General features: G+C 56.2%; 1 protein-coding gene across 4 annotated transcripts in view; it reads right to left on the reverse strand.

Annotated features, from left to right (window-relative positions):
• Positions 1–16,456, reverse strand: part of ARSG (arylsulfatase G) — a 38,903-nt gene that overhangs the window by 1,647 nt on the left and 20,800 nt on the right. For 3 of the 4 annotated variants that reach the window (XM_088176637.1, XM_088176636.1, XM_014882745.2), the window contains 9 exons: positions 16,043–16,230; positions 15,198–15,245; positions 15,008–15,119; positions 14,499–14,639; positions 11,872–12,062; positions 11,250–11,330; positions 7,835–7,943; positions 4,186–4,306; positions 107–197 (listed from right to left, as the gene is read on the reverse strand). In XM_088176637.1, coding sequence (XP_088032763.1) covers positions 107–197; positions 4,186–4,306; positions 7,835–7,943; positions 11,250–11,330; positions 11,872–12,062; positions 14,499–14,639; positions 15,008–15,119; positions 15,198–15,245; positions 16,043–16,230 — 1,082 coding nt within the window. The remainder of the gene's footprint in view (positions 1–106; positions 198–4,185; positions 4,307–7,834; positions 7,944–11,249; positions 11,331–11,871; positions 12,063–14,498; positions 14,640–15,007; positions 15,120–15,197; positions 15,246–16,042; positions 16,231–16,456) is intronic. The other variant, XM_014882747.2, reaches the window with a different exon arrangement.

Raw genomic sequence — 16,456 nt, forward strand, 5'->3', positions numbered from 1 at the left:
CTCTTGGTTGAATTAACCTGAGTTGTTTTTCACCTGCATCTGCAGGGATCTAGGAAGTCCAGAAGTCTCTTCCTGGACTTTACAGCCTCTGGCAGGGACACTCTACCTGTGGTGTAAAACGCTTTGTACTGAGCCAGCCGCAGCGCCTCGATCTCACCAACCTTCCCGGCTGCACCGCTGTTGGGGTGGAGCAGAACCTGCAGGAAGGACAGAATCGTTCCTGTCAGCCCGTGGCAGGGAAATCCTGCTCCATGAAATCCACTCCCCCCCGAGAACAGCCACATCCCACCCCTGAACACATTCACAGACGTCATTGAGGCCCTGGACTCAGAGCAACCAGCAGAGCTGTGATTGCTGAAGGATGGGATGATGGCAAAAGGGTCTCAGGAAACACCAGCATCTCCCTTGGACTTCCCCGGCCCTGCAGGACCCTCTGAATTTACCTCCCAGTTCTATGGCAAGAAAGGGATCACAAAGGCTTCAGCAGAGCAGGACAGATTATCACAAAATCACAGAATGGTTTGGGTTGGAAGGGACCTCAAAGGCCATCCAGTCCCACCCCTGCCATGGTGGGACACTTTCCACTATCCCAGGTTGCTCCAAACTCCATCCAAACTGGCCTTGGATACTTCCAGGGATGGGGCAGCCACAGCTTCTTGGGATAACCTGTGCCAGAGCCTCCCCACCCTTAAAATTAAGAATTTCTTCTTAACACCCAGTCTAAATCTCCCATCTTTTACTCTAAAACCATTCCCCCTTGTCCTATCGCTAAATGCCTGTGTAATTTTTTGGGAGCTGGGGTGGTCTCAGGTGCTCACCCAGCACCTCCCTGGGTGCTCACAGCTCAGCCAGCACCGGGGACATCCAAGGGAGCCGAGCCCCAGGCTGGAGCCAGCAGCCAGCCACGAGCTGAGGGTGAGCTCATGCGAGGCAGAGGGGAAGGTGAGGAGCTGGAACATCACTCCCACATCCCTCCCGTCCGTCTGACTCACCCCGCTGTGCGAGGGCTCCCTTCCCTGACAACAGCCAGGGAACGGGGTGAGCAGCAAGGCAAGGAGGGGAGGGTGGGTGGAATCTCTCCCTTTTGGTATTTAGGACACTTGATCCACACAGGAGGGCTGCTCTGGCACTGGGGAGTGAGGAGACAAGTGAGCTGGACACTCCAGCAGCTCCTCTCTCCGATAACATCTGCCGCGGAGCCAATGCCTTCACTGAGGGATGAGTCACTTGAGGTTTCCTCCCTGGGATTTGAGTTTAAAAGTGATTCAAGAAATTTCCACTGTGCTAAAAATTAGAAACATCTGCTGGAGTTGTAGGCAGCTGCAGTGCCAAGTTTAGTAACAGCACTCGCAGCTGATGAGTGCAGCAGTGCCTGAGCAGGTGCCCGGCACGGAGCCCTGCCCCTCAGGGAGCATCCCAGGGCACCCTGGGCACCCCAAGGTGCTCATCCCACACTGCCTGGCACAGAGAATCCCAGGAACCCCGAGATCCCCATCCCACACTGCCTGGCACAGAGAATCCCAGGAACCCCGAGATCCCCATCCCACACTGCCTGGCACAGAGAATTCCAGGGATCCCAGGCACCCAGAGGTGTCCATGCTTTGCTCCCTGGCCTGGATGTAGTCATTATCTCATGGGACTGGTTGGATCCTCATCCAAGAAATGCCAGGATTCGGGGTAGGGGGTGATTTCCAAATGCTCTCACTTTCTTTTATTGCCCTCCGTTGTAAAGTAAATTATTTATTTAAAATTCACCTTTTGGAATCTGGTTGGATCTTCATGTTTTTGGGGAAAAATAGGAAGGGTGTAAAATGGAAGAGGTGGTGCAGTGTGAACTTGGTGCAAGGAGGAAGCTCTGCTGCAGAGTCCCCTTCTGCTGACACTCCTCGGGCAGATAAAAGAGCTCCAAAGCAGTAATCAGCAAATATTCAAGTCCCTGTGAAGCCAAGGGACCAGGAACTGAACCAATTCATCTGTCTCCAGCCTCAAAGCTTTGCCTACACCTTTAATAGCACAGCTGGGATGCTGCCAAGGGCACTCAAACTTCCCTTCCTCCCAACAACCACGTTCCTAAACCTCTTAAAACCCCACACTTAGAAAATCTGTTATAATTTACTGTATAATTAAGGAGCTTGTTTTGATTCAAGAAACATTCCCAGATCTGGAACTCTTCCATTAATCCATGGCTATTATTTTAATAAATAAAAAATAGAGAAGGGGAGGAAAAAGCCTTTCCTCCCTTGAAAATTCATTGCTTGAACTCGGTGCTCCAGGCTATTCACATTCAGCTGATGGACAGAGGGATTTACTGCCCCTGCTACCCTGGGTGCTCCTTGGAGGATGTGGTTTATTTTTCCTGCCAACAGCCCTTGCTCTGAGCAGGACCTTGGTGTCACCCCAGCCCCGTTCCTGTGTGTGCCAGTGCCAAGCTGGGACACTGGGACAGTGTCACCCAGGCAGCCCACACTGGGAGCTCCAGCGACCCCAATTAGGAAAGTGTGGAAATTGGGCACTGGAGTGAGTGAAGGAGCTGCTTTCAGGAGGATTTGTGTCAAGGGAAGCCCTGCACGGGGGTCACTGCTGGCCACTCACAGGAGCCAGGAGGGAGGAAGGGAGGGAGGGAGGGGGGACACGGCTGCTCCCATCACCCCAGGGGCTCTGGGTCCCCTCCGAGGTCACCCCATCCCATGGCAGAGCAATCCCACCCCTTGGGGGGAATTCCACACAGGAATGGCTGCACTCTGACCCCCAGCAAACCATTGCTGCCTGCAAACCAGCATTCCCAAAAAATCATAATTCCCAAAAAATGTAATTCCCAGCAAACCATCACTCCCAGCAAACCATTGCTGCCTGCAAACCAGCATTCCCAAGAAAAAACATCATTCCCAAAAAACCATCATTCCCAAAACACCATGGCTCCCAGCAAACCATTGCTCCATGCAAACCATCATTCCCAAAAAACCATCATTCCCAAAAAACCATCATTCCCAGCAAACCATCATTCCCAAAGAAACATTGCTCCCAGCAAATCATCATTCCCAGCAAACCATTGCTGCTTGCAAACCATCACTCCCAAAAAACATAATTCCCAGCAAACCAACATTTCCAAAAAACCATCATTCCCAAAAAAAAAATCATTCCCAAAAAAAAATCATTCCCAAAAAAAAAATCATTCCCAAAAAGCCATTGATCCCAGCAAACCATCATTCCCAGCAAACCATCATTCCCAGCAATCGACCATTCCCAAAAAACGATCGTTCCCAGGAAACCACTGCTCCCAGCATCCCCCATGCCCTGCTCCCAGCACAGCCTGTGCACAGCAGGGTTAATCCTGAGGAGCAGGGCAGAGCGTGCTGGCCACATCCCATCCCCTTGCCTGCTCTGTCTCCCAGTTCAGCAGAGGATTCCATAAATACAAAGCAAATACCAAACCCCTGATGGACACCAAAAGCAAATCCAAGATCCCGCTGGGAGCTGGCTCACGGTGCTTGCAGGAGGGTGGACTTTAAAAGCAAAATCAGGATTTATCCCTGGGACTGCTATTAAAGCCACTTTTATTTTTTTGTTGTTGTTGTTGGTTCTGCAGAAATCTCGTGCAACTCCAAGACAAACGTGTGGCCACTCTGCTTGTCCTGCAAACTGTGTTTTTTGGGGTGAAAGGAGCTGCCAGCTTGGACAGAGCTGTGGGATATGGGGTGGGCTGTCCCAGTGTGACCCTGGAGCTGGGAGAAGGAGGGGTTTGTTTTGTCTTGGTCTGGTGTGATAAATAAATGGGTATAACCAGGTTTGAACTCCTTCCCCACACTGATGTACCTTCTGGGCACTGCAGGCTGCCACAAGCCTGAGCATCCCCAGGCTGGTGTCCCTGGGGTCACAGACACACTCTGAGGCACACAGGAAGGGGCCAAGCTGCAGGCACAGGCATTTCCACCCCAAATCCCAGATTTGTGAACAAAGCACAGAACAATGTTCATTAACCCAAAGCCCTTTGACCCTGATATCCCAAACCTGGCCCAGTACAGCACCCAACCATCCATCTCCAGCTGTCCTCCTCCTCCAGGCCAGGGGCTGGCACTCCCATGGACCTGCACATCCCAGTCTGAGCCTTCTTCCACCCCCACTTACCTGCCTTAGCTCAGGACCTGCTGTCAGGAGGGGGTGGCACTGGGGGTGGCTCTGCCTTACCTTGTGCCCCACATCCGACCAGCCAAAGAGAACTGGGGACACATCCAAGCCATCAAAGCGCCTGTTTGGGGGCAGAGCTGCCCCAGCCAGGGCCACCAGCGTGGGGAAGATGTCCAGGATGCTGGGGAAAGAGGGGACACTCATCAGAACAAAGAGTGAGGATGGCTGCAGGGTCTCCCCAACCTCACCTGAACCCCATATCCCTCAAAAGAGAGTTCCCAACAGCTGAAAAGGCTGAACCCAGCTCTGGCCCTGGCAAGCCCTGGTTTCACATCCCTCTCACCCCCAGCTAGCTGCTGGGATTCAGCAGAGAGAGGAAAGAGCCCTGGGCTTAACAGCCCCCGGTTCTGCCATTGAACGAGTTTTAATTGAGCTGCTAAGAGACAGAGAGAACAAATAAGAACAAACACTGCTGCGAGCTGCAGTGCTCACTGAGACAGCCCCCATGGCCAGGACGGCCGGGAGGCGCCCAAAAAAATCCTGGCTCTCCACTGCAATCCCTGCAGGAAGCTGGCTGGGGGCAGAGCAGAGCCCCCCAAAACAGCAGCTCACCTGGGCAGCCTGGCCCTGGTCCCACGGGTGCACAGCACCCCCAGCATCCAGCTCCCATCCCAATGCATGTGGAAGCTGCCAAACAGCCCTGACCCAGTGGATGGGACCTCTGGAAAGCAGCTTTGGGGTGGGAGAACAACATGACTGAGGGCAGAGGTGGTTGAAGATTTTCCCAGCCATGGGCAGGTGTAACCCACGGGAAAAGGCACAAAAAATAGGATTTTGGTTGAAGTTGGCATCAAAGCAAAGGCCCGACCAGCAGACACATCCTGGGAGCCAAGCTGGGGAATCTATGCTTCAGGGAAAGGGAAAGCCACACTGCTGACCCCTGCCCTCTCAAGAGAGATTTAACAGAGAAAGCCACTCCAGCATCCTGCTGCTGCCTGAACACCAAGAGAAAAGGGCCTGGCAGTGCCCAGGGACAGCAGCTGTCCCCTGCTTGTGGGACAATGGGCATCCTGACCCCCAGCAGGACGTGGTGGGAGCACTGCCCTGACATGGTGCTGAGCATCCCTGCACCCTGGGCATGATATTGTCACAGAACATTGTCCTGCCATGGTGCTGAGCATCCCTGCATTCTGGATATGATGTGGCACAGAGCACTGCCCTGCCATGGTGCTGAGCATCCCTGCACCCTGGGCATGATGGCACAGAGCACTGCCCTGCCTGGCATTGACAGGGTGCAGGCAGCTGCAGCAGCTCTCTCCACACCACACAGCTCAGCCAACCTGCCCTGCCCCATGCTGCCAGCACAGCCAAGATGGTGCAATCTCCTCCTTCACCACCCTCCTGACCTACTTCTTCCATGCCCTACTTCGGGTTGGGGCAGGGAAGGGCAGAAGCACAGTGGGTGGCTCTGACAATTAAACATAATTAAGAAAAGCAGGCGAGGCAGTTTTGTGCAGAGCCCAGCGTGCAGGTGCTGGTCTGTGGCGAGGCATCAGCGTTTCTGGGCTGGCTCCAGCTCCCTGGCCCCCGGGCACGCTCACCCTCGCTCACCCCTGAGCTCCCTGGCCAGGCAGGACACGGAGCCACGAGGTTCTGAGCAGTTCCAGCAGCCTCCGTGCCCCAGCCAGGTGTTTCCCTCACCCCAGGGGAAGAGGAGATCCCTGCAGATGGATGAGGTCTTCCCCAGCTCTTCCCTGGATCCCAGCAGGCTGGGGGTGGATGTGAGTGCACAGGGCTCCCAGATCTCCTGCACAGGCATTGCATTCCCTCCCCACATGCTCATCTTCGGGGGCAGTCCCCGAGGGTGGCAGAGGCACACAGAAAAGCCACCTGTCCTGTGAGCACCTCCACGTCCCTCCATGTCCCTCCACATCCCCTGTCCCACCTCAGGCCACAGCTGGGAGCACGGTGGTGACACTTTCCTGAGCATGACCCATTGCTCACACCCCCCAGGCTGGTTCCGTGCTGCCCCACAAAGAGGGGGTGCCCCTTCCTGCTGCCAGAGCTGGGCACGGCCCCATGGCACTGCCACCTCTGCTGGGGGGGACACCAGTGGCACTGTGACTCCCGGGGAGCTACAGAGCCACTTTCCAAGCACCTGGAGTGCTGCACCTGCCTCTGCTGGACTTCTAGATTTCCAGCTGTCCAACCTGGCAGACTGGAGCTGAGAAACGCAGGAGATAAGGTCTTTGAGGAGATAATCAGAATTCCTGGGCTTGGAGGCAGGGACAGGGGGATGGGATGGGCACTGATCCTGCTCATGCTGCCCCAGCTGCTGCAGCTCTGCACCAAGGCCCATGGAGGACAAGGATTTGGAGGTGAAACCGTGGGGTGCTACGTGCTCCTCATCTCCTCCACCAGACACCAGTGACTCAGCTTATGGCTCAAACTTTCCCTTGCCTGCAAAAATCCAGCTCCCAGAGCTGCCCTCGGGCTGTGGAACGAGTGAGTGTCTCCAGCTTATCTCATGGACCTTAGAAACACCCAACACTGCCTCAGGGCCCACCAGTCAGGACCTGCTTCCAGCAGCTGGGACGTTCTTTCCCAACACCCAGCAACCCCCCAGCCCCACCAGCCTGTGTGCTTCAAGGATGAAATGGGACAGGGCATGCCCAGTGACCCCCAAACCCCACCAGCCTGACCCCCAGCATTGTGGGGATCCATCAGGGATGAACAGGGACAGGACAAACCAATGCCCAGTGACCCCCAGGGATGAACAGGGACAGGACAAACCAATGCCCAGGGATGCCCAAATCCTTCTCCTGACCCCCAGCATCGTGGGGATCCATCGGGGATGAACGGAGACAGGACAAACCAATGCCCAGCGACCCCAAACCCCCCAAGCCTGACCCCCAGCATCATGGGGATCCATCAGGGATAAGAGGGGACAGGACAAACCAATGCCCAGTGACCCCAAACCCCTCTCCTGACCCCCAGCATTGTGGGGATCCATCAGGGATAAGAGGGGACAGGACAAACCAATGCCCAGTGACCCCAAACCCCTCTCCTGACCCCCAGCATTGTGGGGATCCATCAGGGATGAACGGGGACATTCCCCCCGCACTGTCCCAGGCTGTGCCCCACATCTGCTGCCAAGCAGGGCTGGAAGGAGAGGTGCAGGTTGCACATGAAGGGGTGCAAACAGTGCAGGGAGAGGGGCAGTGCAGCCCCTCCCTGCTGCCCTGCCCAGCCAGGAGATTCACGGGGGCAGCAGCCCTTGCCCTCGCTGCCGCCGGATCCCGGCCCGGCCGCATCCTGCAGGGATTGCCAGCACCATCCCTCCTCACAACCGCACCCTCCTCCACATCAAGCCGTTCGCAGACCACAAAGCCTGAGCCTGCTCCTCGCTGGCGAGAGAGAACATCGTCATCTTTTAATTATCGGGAGGCCCTTGGCCACCGCGGCCAGGAGCACACGGAGCCCGGCGGCTGCGAGCGCCAACCCTCCAGCCTCACAAAAAGCCCTTTCAGCTCCTCTCCGCTGAAGCAGTAAGTCCTGGGAGAGGACAAAAGTACAGTCTGGCACAAGGCAGGGAATAACCAGAGCAGGCAGCTGCTGTTGCCAAAATCCAGGTGATGACTGGGTGGCAGTGTGGGGATGGGGGGCGTCCTTCCAAACGGGGCCACCCCGCTCCCCGAGGGGCTCTTACCTGAGCAGAGCGTGGCTCGTCCTCCCAGCAGGGACACGGCCGGGCCAGTACACCAGGGCTGGCACCCTGTGCCCTCCTTCCCAGGTTGTTTGCTTTGCTGAGCTCCCACCTGCAGGAGAACAGGGCAGAGTTCAGCATCCTGCTGGTACTGGGAAACCTCCTGAGCCCGGAGTTTCCCTGGGAAAGGAACTGTTCAGAGGCAGAGATGGTGAAAATTACCCCAAAGGAGGATGGTTTCGCTGGGCCAGGGAAGGGAGAAGAACTACAGGAGTTTTTCAAAGGGAAAGGGAAAAGAAAGGGGTCTCAGCTGGGCACTTGTTCGAGTTTCTCTGCTCCAGTGAGTGATGAGAAATGCAGCAGCTGCCAGAGCCACTTTTGATGCCAGGTGACAGAATGGAGCAGGCAGGAAATATAGGAATTTATTCCAGGGGCTTCTGTCCTCTGCAGGGCTCAGCACCAACAGCCCCCCCTCCCCACCCACTGGAAACCTGCCTCATTAAAAATATCATCCTGCTAATAACCCTCCTGCCAGTTAATGAACCTGAGCCATCCTTTCCCTGTCAGCACCCAAAGCACGCCTGCTCTGCCCTTGGATTTGAGATGCACAGGGAAACTGCCCAGTCCCTCCAGCACCCGGAGTGCTGAGCACTGGGATTGGGGTGCTGAGCACCAAAATTGGGGTGCTGAGCCCCAAAATGGGAGCACCAAGCATCAAAAGGGTTGGAAGGGGGTTGGAGAGCCTCTGCCTTGGCTGCAGCCCAAAGGGCCCCAGGCAGCTGGAGGGGGAAGGGGCTGGGAATGGGGCAAAGAGAAAATCCCAACGCGATTCACCGAGCAAACTTCCCAGGGGCAGCCTTTGTGCTCTGCCTTTCAGTGTGCACATGGCAACGGCACTCGCCCCGAGCCATTTCCTCCGGGCACAGCCAAGACAGTCCCTGCCTGTCCCCAGCCCATCCCCAGCCCGGCCCGGCCTCTCCAGAGTCACTGCCTGAAGCCACGGGCTGATCCATGCCCCAAACAACGCTGCCCTGCCCACGGGGACACGAATGGCACAAGGACACGAATGGCACAGGTGCCACAAGGACTAGCCCAGTGAAAAAGTTTCTGACCCTGGCACGGACCAAGCACATCCCCAATCTCTCCCATTCCCCACCCAAACTTTTGTTGTTTCCCCTTCCCTGCCCTCGGAGATCCTAGGAAATCGCAGCAATTACAGCAATTAATATCTATCCCCATCTCTGCACATATATTGAAAAGCTCATCCTCCTGGATGCATTTCCAGGGTTTTTCCATGCATGGTCAGGGGTCTCTGGAAGGACATCAGAGGGATATTTCCTGACCAAGCCACCCCAGCACCCCTGGCTGGTGTGGGAATGAGGTCACATTAACACTTTGGGAAGTAAACAGGGCTGAAACACCCAAACCCAACCAGGGAATTTTCTGCAGAGTGGGGATGATGCAGCCCTGCTGCTGTGGGGACTTTCCAGGCTTTCCAGGAAAGCTGAACTGTGCATTCCCGTGGCAGGATGAAAACCTTGGTCCCACCACACACACAGCAGGTCCTCAACCCAGGGACACCAGCTCTGGAACTTCCCCAACCTGCCTCAAAACATGCCCAGCATCACATCCCCAAAATGTTTCTCTCTCTCCCCCCTTGATGGACTCTTGACCCCGAGGTGGGAGATGAGTTTTTGGGGTGGGAGCTGTGGGCGGCACAGAGAAAGGGGAAGCACACATGGATATGCTGCTCTCTCCCAACACCAGTGACCACCTGAAATCAGTGGAAAACATCCCTGGAATTTAGGGTTGGAGCCTAAAAAGAGAGATGGAGCTACAGGAAACATATAGAAAGCTATAGAAACACATAGAAAGATATAGAAACACGTAGAAACGTATAGAAACAGAAACATACAGAAACATGTAGAAATATATAGGAACATATAGAAACCTATAGGAACATGTTAGAAACATATAGAAACATACAGAAATCTATAGAAACGTAAAAACATACAGAAACATGCAGAAACATGTAGAAGCATGTAGGAACACGTTAGAAACATACATAGACATAGAAACATGTTAGAAACGTAGAGAAATATACAGAAACGTAGAAACATACCGAAATTTATAGAAACATGTATGTAGAAACATACAGAAATTTATAGGAACATATAGGAACATATAAGAACATGTAGAACCATATAGAGACATATAGGGACATATAGGAACATGTAGAAAAATAGAAACAAATAGAACCATATAGAGACATATGGAAACAAACAGAGGCAGGGGCAGTCTGTTTTCCCCACGCCCTGCCACTCCTCGGGGGCTTTTCCCTGCCGGGGAACAATCCCCCCGGGCTGGGAATGCCGAGCATCCCACCCCGGGCGGTGCGGGCAGTGCCAGCCCAGCCGGCAGCAGCCCGGGCCGGCTCTCCAAACATCCCTGCAGCCAGCAGCCGAGGGATTTCCGAAGCCACCGTGGTGTTTACAGCCAGCTCGGAGCGCTGTGCCAGCCCCAGCTCCTCCCCAGGCGCTCCGGGTGCTGTGCAGGGCAGCGAGGGGCTGTGGTTTTTTTTGCCGTGTTTTTTTTTTTTTTGCCGTGTTTTTTGCCGTGTTTTGCTCGCCCTGTTCCCGAACGCCGCAGTTTCTGCATCATCCGCTCGGGCTTGTGACCGTGGGTTGCTCAAGAGCAACAACCCGGGGTCGTCAGCGGGGTTTGTTTACTAGAAAATTAAGGCTGTGATTCCATGCCGGGGACAGGAGAAGGAAAGGCGCTGGGAATGGGACGAAGGCAGCGCAGTTTGCCCGGGGAAGCGGTGACGGTGCCGTGGCTGGGTGTCAGGAAGAGAAGGAAGCCCCTCAGAGCTGACCCCGGGCACGGAAGAGCCGAGCCTGGCACGTTAACACCGCGTAATTCAAGCAGAAGTGGGAAACGCCTGACTCATGAGTGTTTCTGGCTGCCCCGGCCGAAACAAACCCACCAAGCAGATGGCTTGGCCGGAAAAGGAGGAAAGAGTGAAAAAAACAAAACAAAACAAAACAAAAAACCACCAACAAAACGGTGTAGAGAAAGAAAAGCAAAGTCCTGGGGTGCGAGGAGGGTGGTGGGTGTTCTGCTCCGGGTGGGATCAGGCTGGGGGATGTGAGACCCTGATGGGGCAGACAGCAACATCCCATCTCCAAACCAGCACACTCACCCCAAGCTCCGGGATAATGGGGACCCCAGCCCACCCCCCGCAGCAGTTTTGGGGGAAACTTCACAGTTTGGAAGAAAAAAATAGCGCTGGGGTGTGTTGAAGGGCAGGGCAGCAGCAGGGAAAGGCTGGGGGTGGAATGCTGCCCGTGTGCCCTCGATGGGCACTGAAGGGCTTTGTGGAGCAGCCCCCCCGGACCCCCCCACGCTGCCAGGTTACCTCGCTGCCTCTGCCAGGCACCCACAAATGGCCCCAGGCGTCCTGCCAGCTCACACTTCTGTGCCCAGGGGCCATTGTCACCTGCAAGAGAAAGAAATGTCCCCATGAGAGACACCAGGACCACAGGGGACATCTCCACAGTGGGGGCAAGGCAAGGACAAGTGACCCTTCCATCCCTCTTTGCCACCCCTGTGATGTGTCCCTACAGGAGCCAGAGTAGCTGGTTGATGGGTTTTGGTTTTTAGCAGTTTGTTTGCAGGGGCTGGAGTGCAGCCAGGTCAGGGCAGGGGGGGCACGGTGCCACCAGCTCTGGGTGTTAATGAGCGGTTCCTGTCATCAGGAGCAAGACATCCTCATTAGGGAAGCTGCTCAGCGGATTTGGGCTTCTTAACGAACGAGGATTTGTGGTTTAATTAGTCACTTCAGCCCTACAGCCAGAGGGGGGTGGCAGGGTGGGCACCCAGCTGAGTGACCACAGCAGCCTGGGACCCTCATCCCATGCTGGGAGCACTCCCCATCCACAGAGCAATGGGAGCATCGAGGGCAGGGGACAAACACAGGTCCTGCCTCCTGCCCCAGGTGCGGTCCCCAGTGTCACTCCCAGCCCGTTTTCCTGCTGTACCTGTGAACCACAGGAGTGTGCTGCCCTTTCCGAGGCTGTCAGCCACCTCTTTGATCCGTCCCACCAGCGCATCCATCTCTCCCAGGGAGGCTCCGTAGATGCCCCTGCCTGGGGCGGGGGGCAGCGGAGGGGTCAGCGGGACGTGCATATGGGCCAGGGCCAGGTAGAGGAAGAAGGGACGTCCACTGTCACTGCACAGGGGACAGAGGGACAGTGTTCAGACTCCAGGGGAAGGCAGGAGGTCATTGGGGTGGTGAGCTTGGGGACACAAACCATGGCCCTTCCACCCCTGCCTCTGCCGCAGCTCCCTGGGGGAAAACCAACCCACGTGCATCACCCAGCTGCAAACCCTCCAGGTACCCCTCTCCTTACAGGGAGGAAGCTTGGCTGAGCTTCTCCCTTGCTCCTGCTTAAACCTCTCCCCATTGTCCCCTTGTTGTCAACTGTCCCCACATTTGGGATGGATTTGCCCCTTCCTCCATCTCCAGTGGCCAAACACCCACACACCTCCCTCCACTCTCTCAGGGGGCCCATTTTGGCCCTTTGTCCCCCTCCCCAGCAGGCGCCTCGCCTCGCTGGTGCTGTGGGCAGAAGATAGGCCACCACGAGCCACCACGAGCCACCCACACCACCTGGGCACAGCCTGGGCAGTGCCACCCAGCCCCGCACAGGCAGCGCTGCCCCGCCGCCGTGCGCTCCTAAATCATCACAGGACACGTCCTGTTTGCTTGTTTACAGCTATATTTATCTGCTCTACGAGGCCTGCTCTTCCTCAGGGACCTCGGAGGGGAAGGGTGTGATGGCCAGCGGCGGGGAGGGGCCGGATCCCGGGGACGTGTCCAGGCCAGCGCACGCGCCCGGCTCCGGCCGCCCCATCGCTGCCTCCTGCAAGCTCTGGGGGCCCTTCCAAAGTGAGTTTCGGCATTTCCTTCCTCTGGGGTGCAAAATGAGTAAAGCCCATCCTGCCCGGAGCTGCTGCATCACCCCATGGTGCTGGGCTGTGTCCCCCTGGCACCCTGCCTGTCCCTGCAGGGCGTGGGGGTCAGGAGAGCTCCTGTGCCCCTTGGAAACTGCTGCTGTGAGACCTCTTCCCGTGGGATGCCAGAGCCTCTGGAGCAGGTGAAGCTGCTTCCCCTGGCTCACATCCCACCTGGGAGCATCACTCCAGCATCATGGCTGGGATGCTCAGCTGAACATCCCTCTCATTTGCCACACAGACACCTGAGAATTATCCTGAAGATCGAGCAAACATTTAATCAATAACTGAAGACAGGAGTCCCTGACTTTTGCTCCCACGCTCGCTCGTGCTTGAGCAGTGCCACGTCTCACTGTCACAAATTGCCCAACCTTGACTGGTTAAAAAAACATCGAGATGGCAAATCCAGTGTTCTTTTGTTGCCCTGTAATGAATGAGTCAGGCAAGGGAAAACTGGAATAAGCCATCAAAGGGAAGGGAAGAAAAGGCAGGCACCTGCTTAATCCTGTTCTCCATGAACGCAGATAACCCCAAAACACTTCTGGGAATTTAAAGGCTTTTCCTATTAACCCGGAGCTTACACACCTGGTTTCACAGGCACAGAGCATCCTGACAGCCCGGAGAGCTAGGGGTTTGGCAGGAGAAGGGGTGGCTGCTGCCCCACAGCCCAGAGCCTGGGTACCCTCAGCATCCCAAACCACCCCACGGCCAATCCTTGGTACCCAAAGTGATAAACTACATTTTAAAGAGCCATTTCCCCACGTGCTGCTCCCCACCCAGCCCTGTGTTACACAAGCCTTACCCCAAGGTAAGGTTCGTTCACCTCTGTTACACAAACCTTACCCCAAGGACCCGCCTTCCCTGGGCCTGCGTTATCCCGGGATGCAGGCAGGGATGGGCTCAGACAGGGCTGCCCGGCAGCGCTTCCTCTCCTCACTCTGCAGGGAGGCATTTTGCAAAGTCACAGCTCGTAATCCGCCAATAATGGGGATTAAAATTACACAACCCGTCAGCAGGGCTCGGGGGCGTCATTCAGAGGAGCCACTTTGCTCCTCGGGGACAAACACACTCTGTTTGTCCTCCTCCTCCTCCTGTGCTGTGAGCCTGGGGGAGGCAGATCCCGAAACCCAGCGACCACGGAGTGCTTTGTGCTCAAAATGGATCCAATCTCACACACGGGGCATGTTCAAACACCTCTGGGTGCTGTTCTGGTCCCACCCTGAGCATCATTCAGCGCCTGTTTACAGCCTCTGCCAGCACTTCACACCCATGGAGGCACCTCCACCACCCCATTGCCACCTCATCCACAGGGATGCAGGGATGGACAGACCGACGGCGGCAGCGTTTGCCTCCCTCCCATCCCCGCTATCCCTGACATCATTCCCCCCAGGAAGGAGGCACAGCCCCACTCAAAGGCTTTGACTTTCCTCAAAAATGATGGTTTTAAAAACACACGACCCCTTTAGAGGACACCAGGAGAGCCTCAGTGCCTCGTCCAGCAGGAAGCTAAACCACGGACACCCCAAATCTGAACCACGGGGCAACACCGATCACCCGTGGCACTGCACCAGCACGATGCAAAGCAGTCCTGCAGTGACCCAGGAGCTCTCCTAGCTAAGGGGACAGACAGGGGACAGTGGGTGACCCTCACCTGGCCCTCTGGATGAACCTTGCAGCCTCCTCTGCGTAGCGCCTGGCCAGGCTGCCGAGCTCCACGGGCTGCTGGATGATGGTGAGGTTCTCGTAGAGAGGCAGGGCAACCTCTGTGTAACAATCCTTCCTCGCCACCCTGCTGGGAAAAGCCACCCCAGGCTTGTCACCAGAGCAGGAATGGAGCCTGGCTGCTCTCCTGGCTTCCAGCAAGCCGAGGAAGGGAAAATAAAGGGAGCAGTGCCAATGTCCCCATGGCACAGGGAGCTCCCAACCCGCACCCTGCAGGGGGAAACTGAACACAGAGTGTGAGGGGAGGTGACCACAGCCAAGGGCAGCCCTCAGGGCTGGGGACACTGCTGCAAACACCCACCTGGCTGTGCCAGTATGGGCATCCCTGTGCCCCACTGCTGCAAACACCCACCTCACTGTGCCAGCACTGGAATCCCTGTGTCCCAATGCTGCAAACACTCACCTGGCTGTGCCAGCACTGGAACCCCTGTCCCGTACCTGGCAGCAGTGCTGTGCTGTGGGCAGGGTGGGCAGGGTGGCAGGTTGTAGCCAGGGTTGTCCGTGCAGCCCATGTCGTGGCTGTAGGGGATCCCAAAGTAGTAGTCGAAGCCTGAGAGGCAAGAGAGGGGGTCAGTGGGGTCCAGGTGGCCACAGGGCCCTCAGCCCATCCCCCTGGCACAGCCCTTACCGCGGGAGTTGGGGTGATGGTGGCCGTGGTGTCCCAGGTGCCACTTGCCTGCGTGGAAGCCACAGAACATCATTTCAGGGGTAACACAGCTCTGGCCACAAGCAGCCCTCACCCACGAGGTTCCTGCAGTGCTGGGGGCTTTAATCAAGCTACAAGAAAGGCTCCTTGTTTGTGCTGGCTGCAATTCCAGAATGCTGTCTATTTTTGCAGAAAACCCAGACAAAATGCATAAGGTACCTCATGCCTGTGCAAAGTGACTGTTTTCAGCCTTAAAAGGCTCTTTCATGTGTTTGTGTTGTGAGCAGACGGCTTCCTCACCCCTCCCCAACAGCCAGCTTCATCCCCTGACCTCCAGCACGTGCCTGCTCCCACCAAACACACTGATCCAAGAGGGAGAACTGCAAAAACTGGGGGGGGAATGGAGAAACAGAGGGATTTTCTGCCAGCATAATGAACACAAGAGCAGAAGCTGCAGGTGCAAAGGGTTTGTGCTGGCTGAGGGGTGACACAGTGACAGGAGGCTGCCCAAAGCCACGAGGCCAGTGGCACTGCCTGTGGTGAGGGATGCAGGATAGCAGAGCAGGGCCCTGCTGGCTGAGGAATACCCAGCACATTCCTGGTGAGGTAAAGCAATGAGAGATTAAATGGAGAAGTCTGGATTTCCATCAGCACCATTGAGAAGGAAGATTTTAAGCTTGGCATTGCAAAATCCAAGGGGGATGTGTGAATTATCTCTCACGTGATCCTTCAGATTTTCCTTTCACTTCCAGAGTTTCACCCAAGCACCTCCTCTGCAAGGGCACCTTTGCCACCCCCTGCCAGCCCCCTGGCACTCTGGGCATTACCTATAGCCCCTGTGCTGTACCCAGCCTCCCTCAGGAGCTCGGCCAGGGTGGTCTCGTTGAGGGGGAGACCCCCAATTGAGCTGATGGCGAAGTTGTGGGTGACCCCATTGCGCACCCCCAGGCGCCCCGTGAGCAGCGAGGCACGGGATGGGGAGCACGTGGATGCAGCTGAGTGGAAATCCACAAACCTGCAAAACGAAAAGACCACAAGATCCTGTGTGCTCTAACACTGCCCTGTCCCTCCCTGCTCCCCTGCACTCTGCCCCTTTTGCTCTGGGGACGAGGGTGAGGAGTGGGAGATGAAGGTTCCAGCAGGGATGGATGGACCTGCACCCCATGGAACCAGGCTCTGGCTGCCCTCCCCATGCACCCAAACTCACACCAATGAAATCCCCTTCACCTGCCAGTCCCACA

Source organism: Sturnus vulgaris, chromosome 20 (genome assembly GCF_052056855.1).
Source record: "Sturnus vulgaris isolate bStuVul1 chromosome 20, bStuVul1.hap1, whole genome shotgun sequence".
Classification (NCBI taxonomy): domain Eukaryota; kingdom Metazoa; phylum Chordata; class Aves; order Passeriformes; family Sturnidae; genus Sturnus; species Sturnus vulgaris.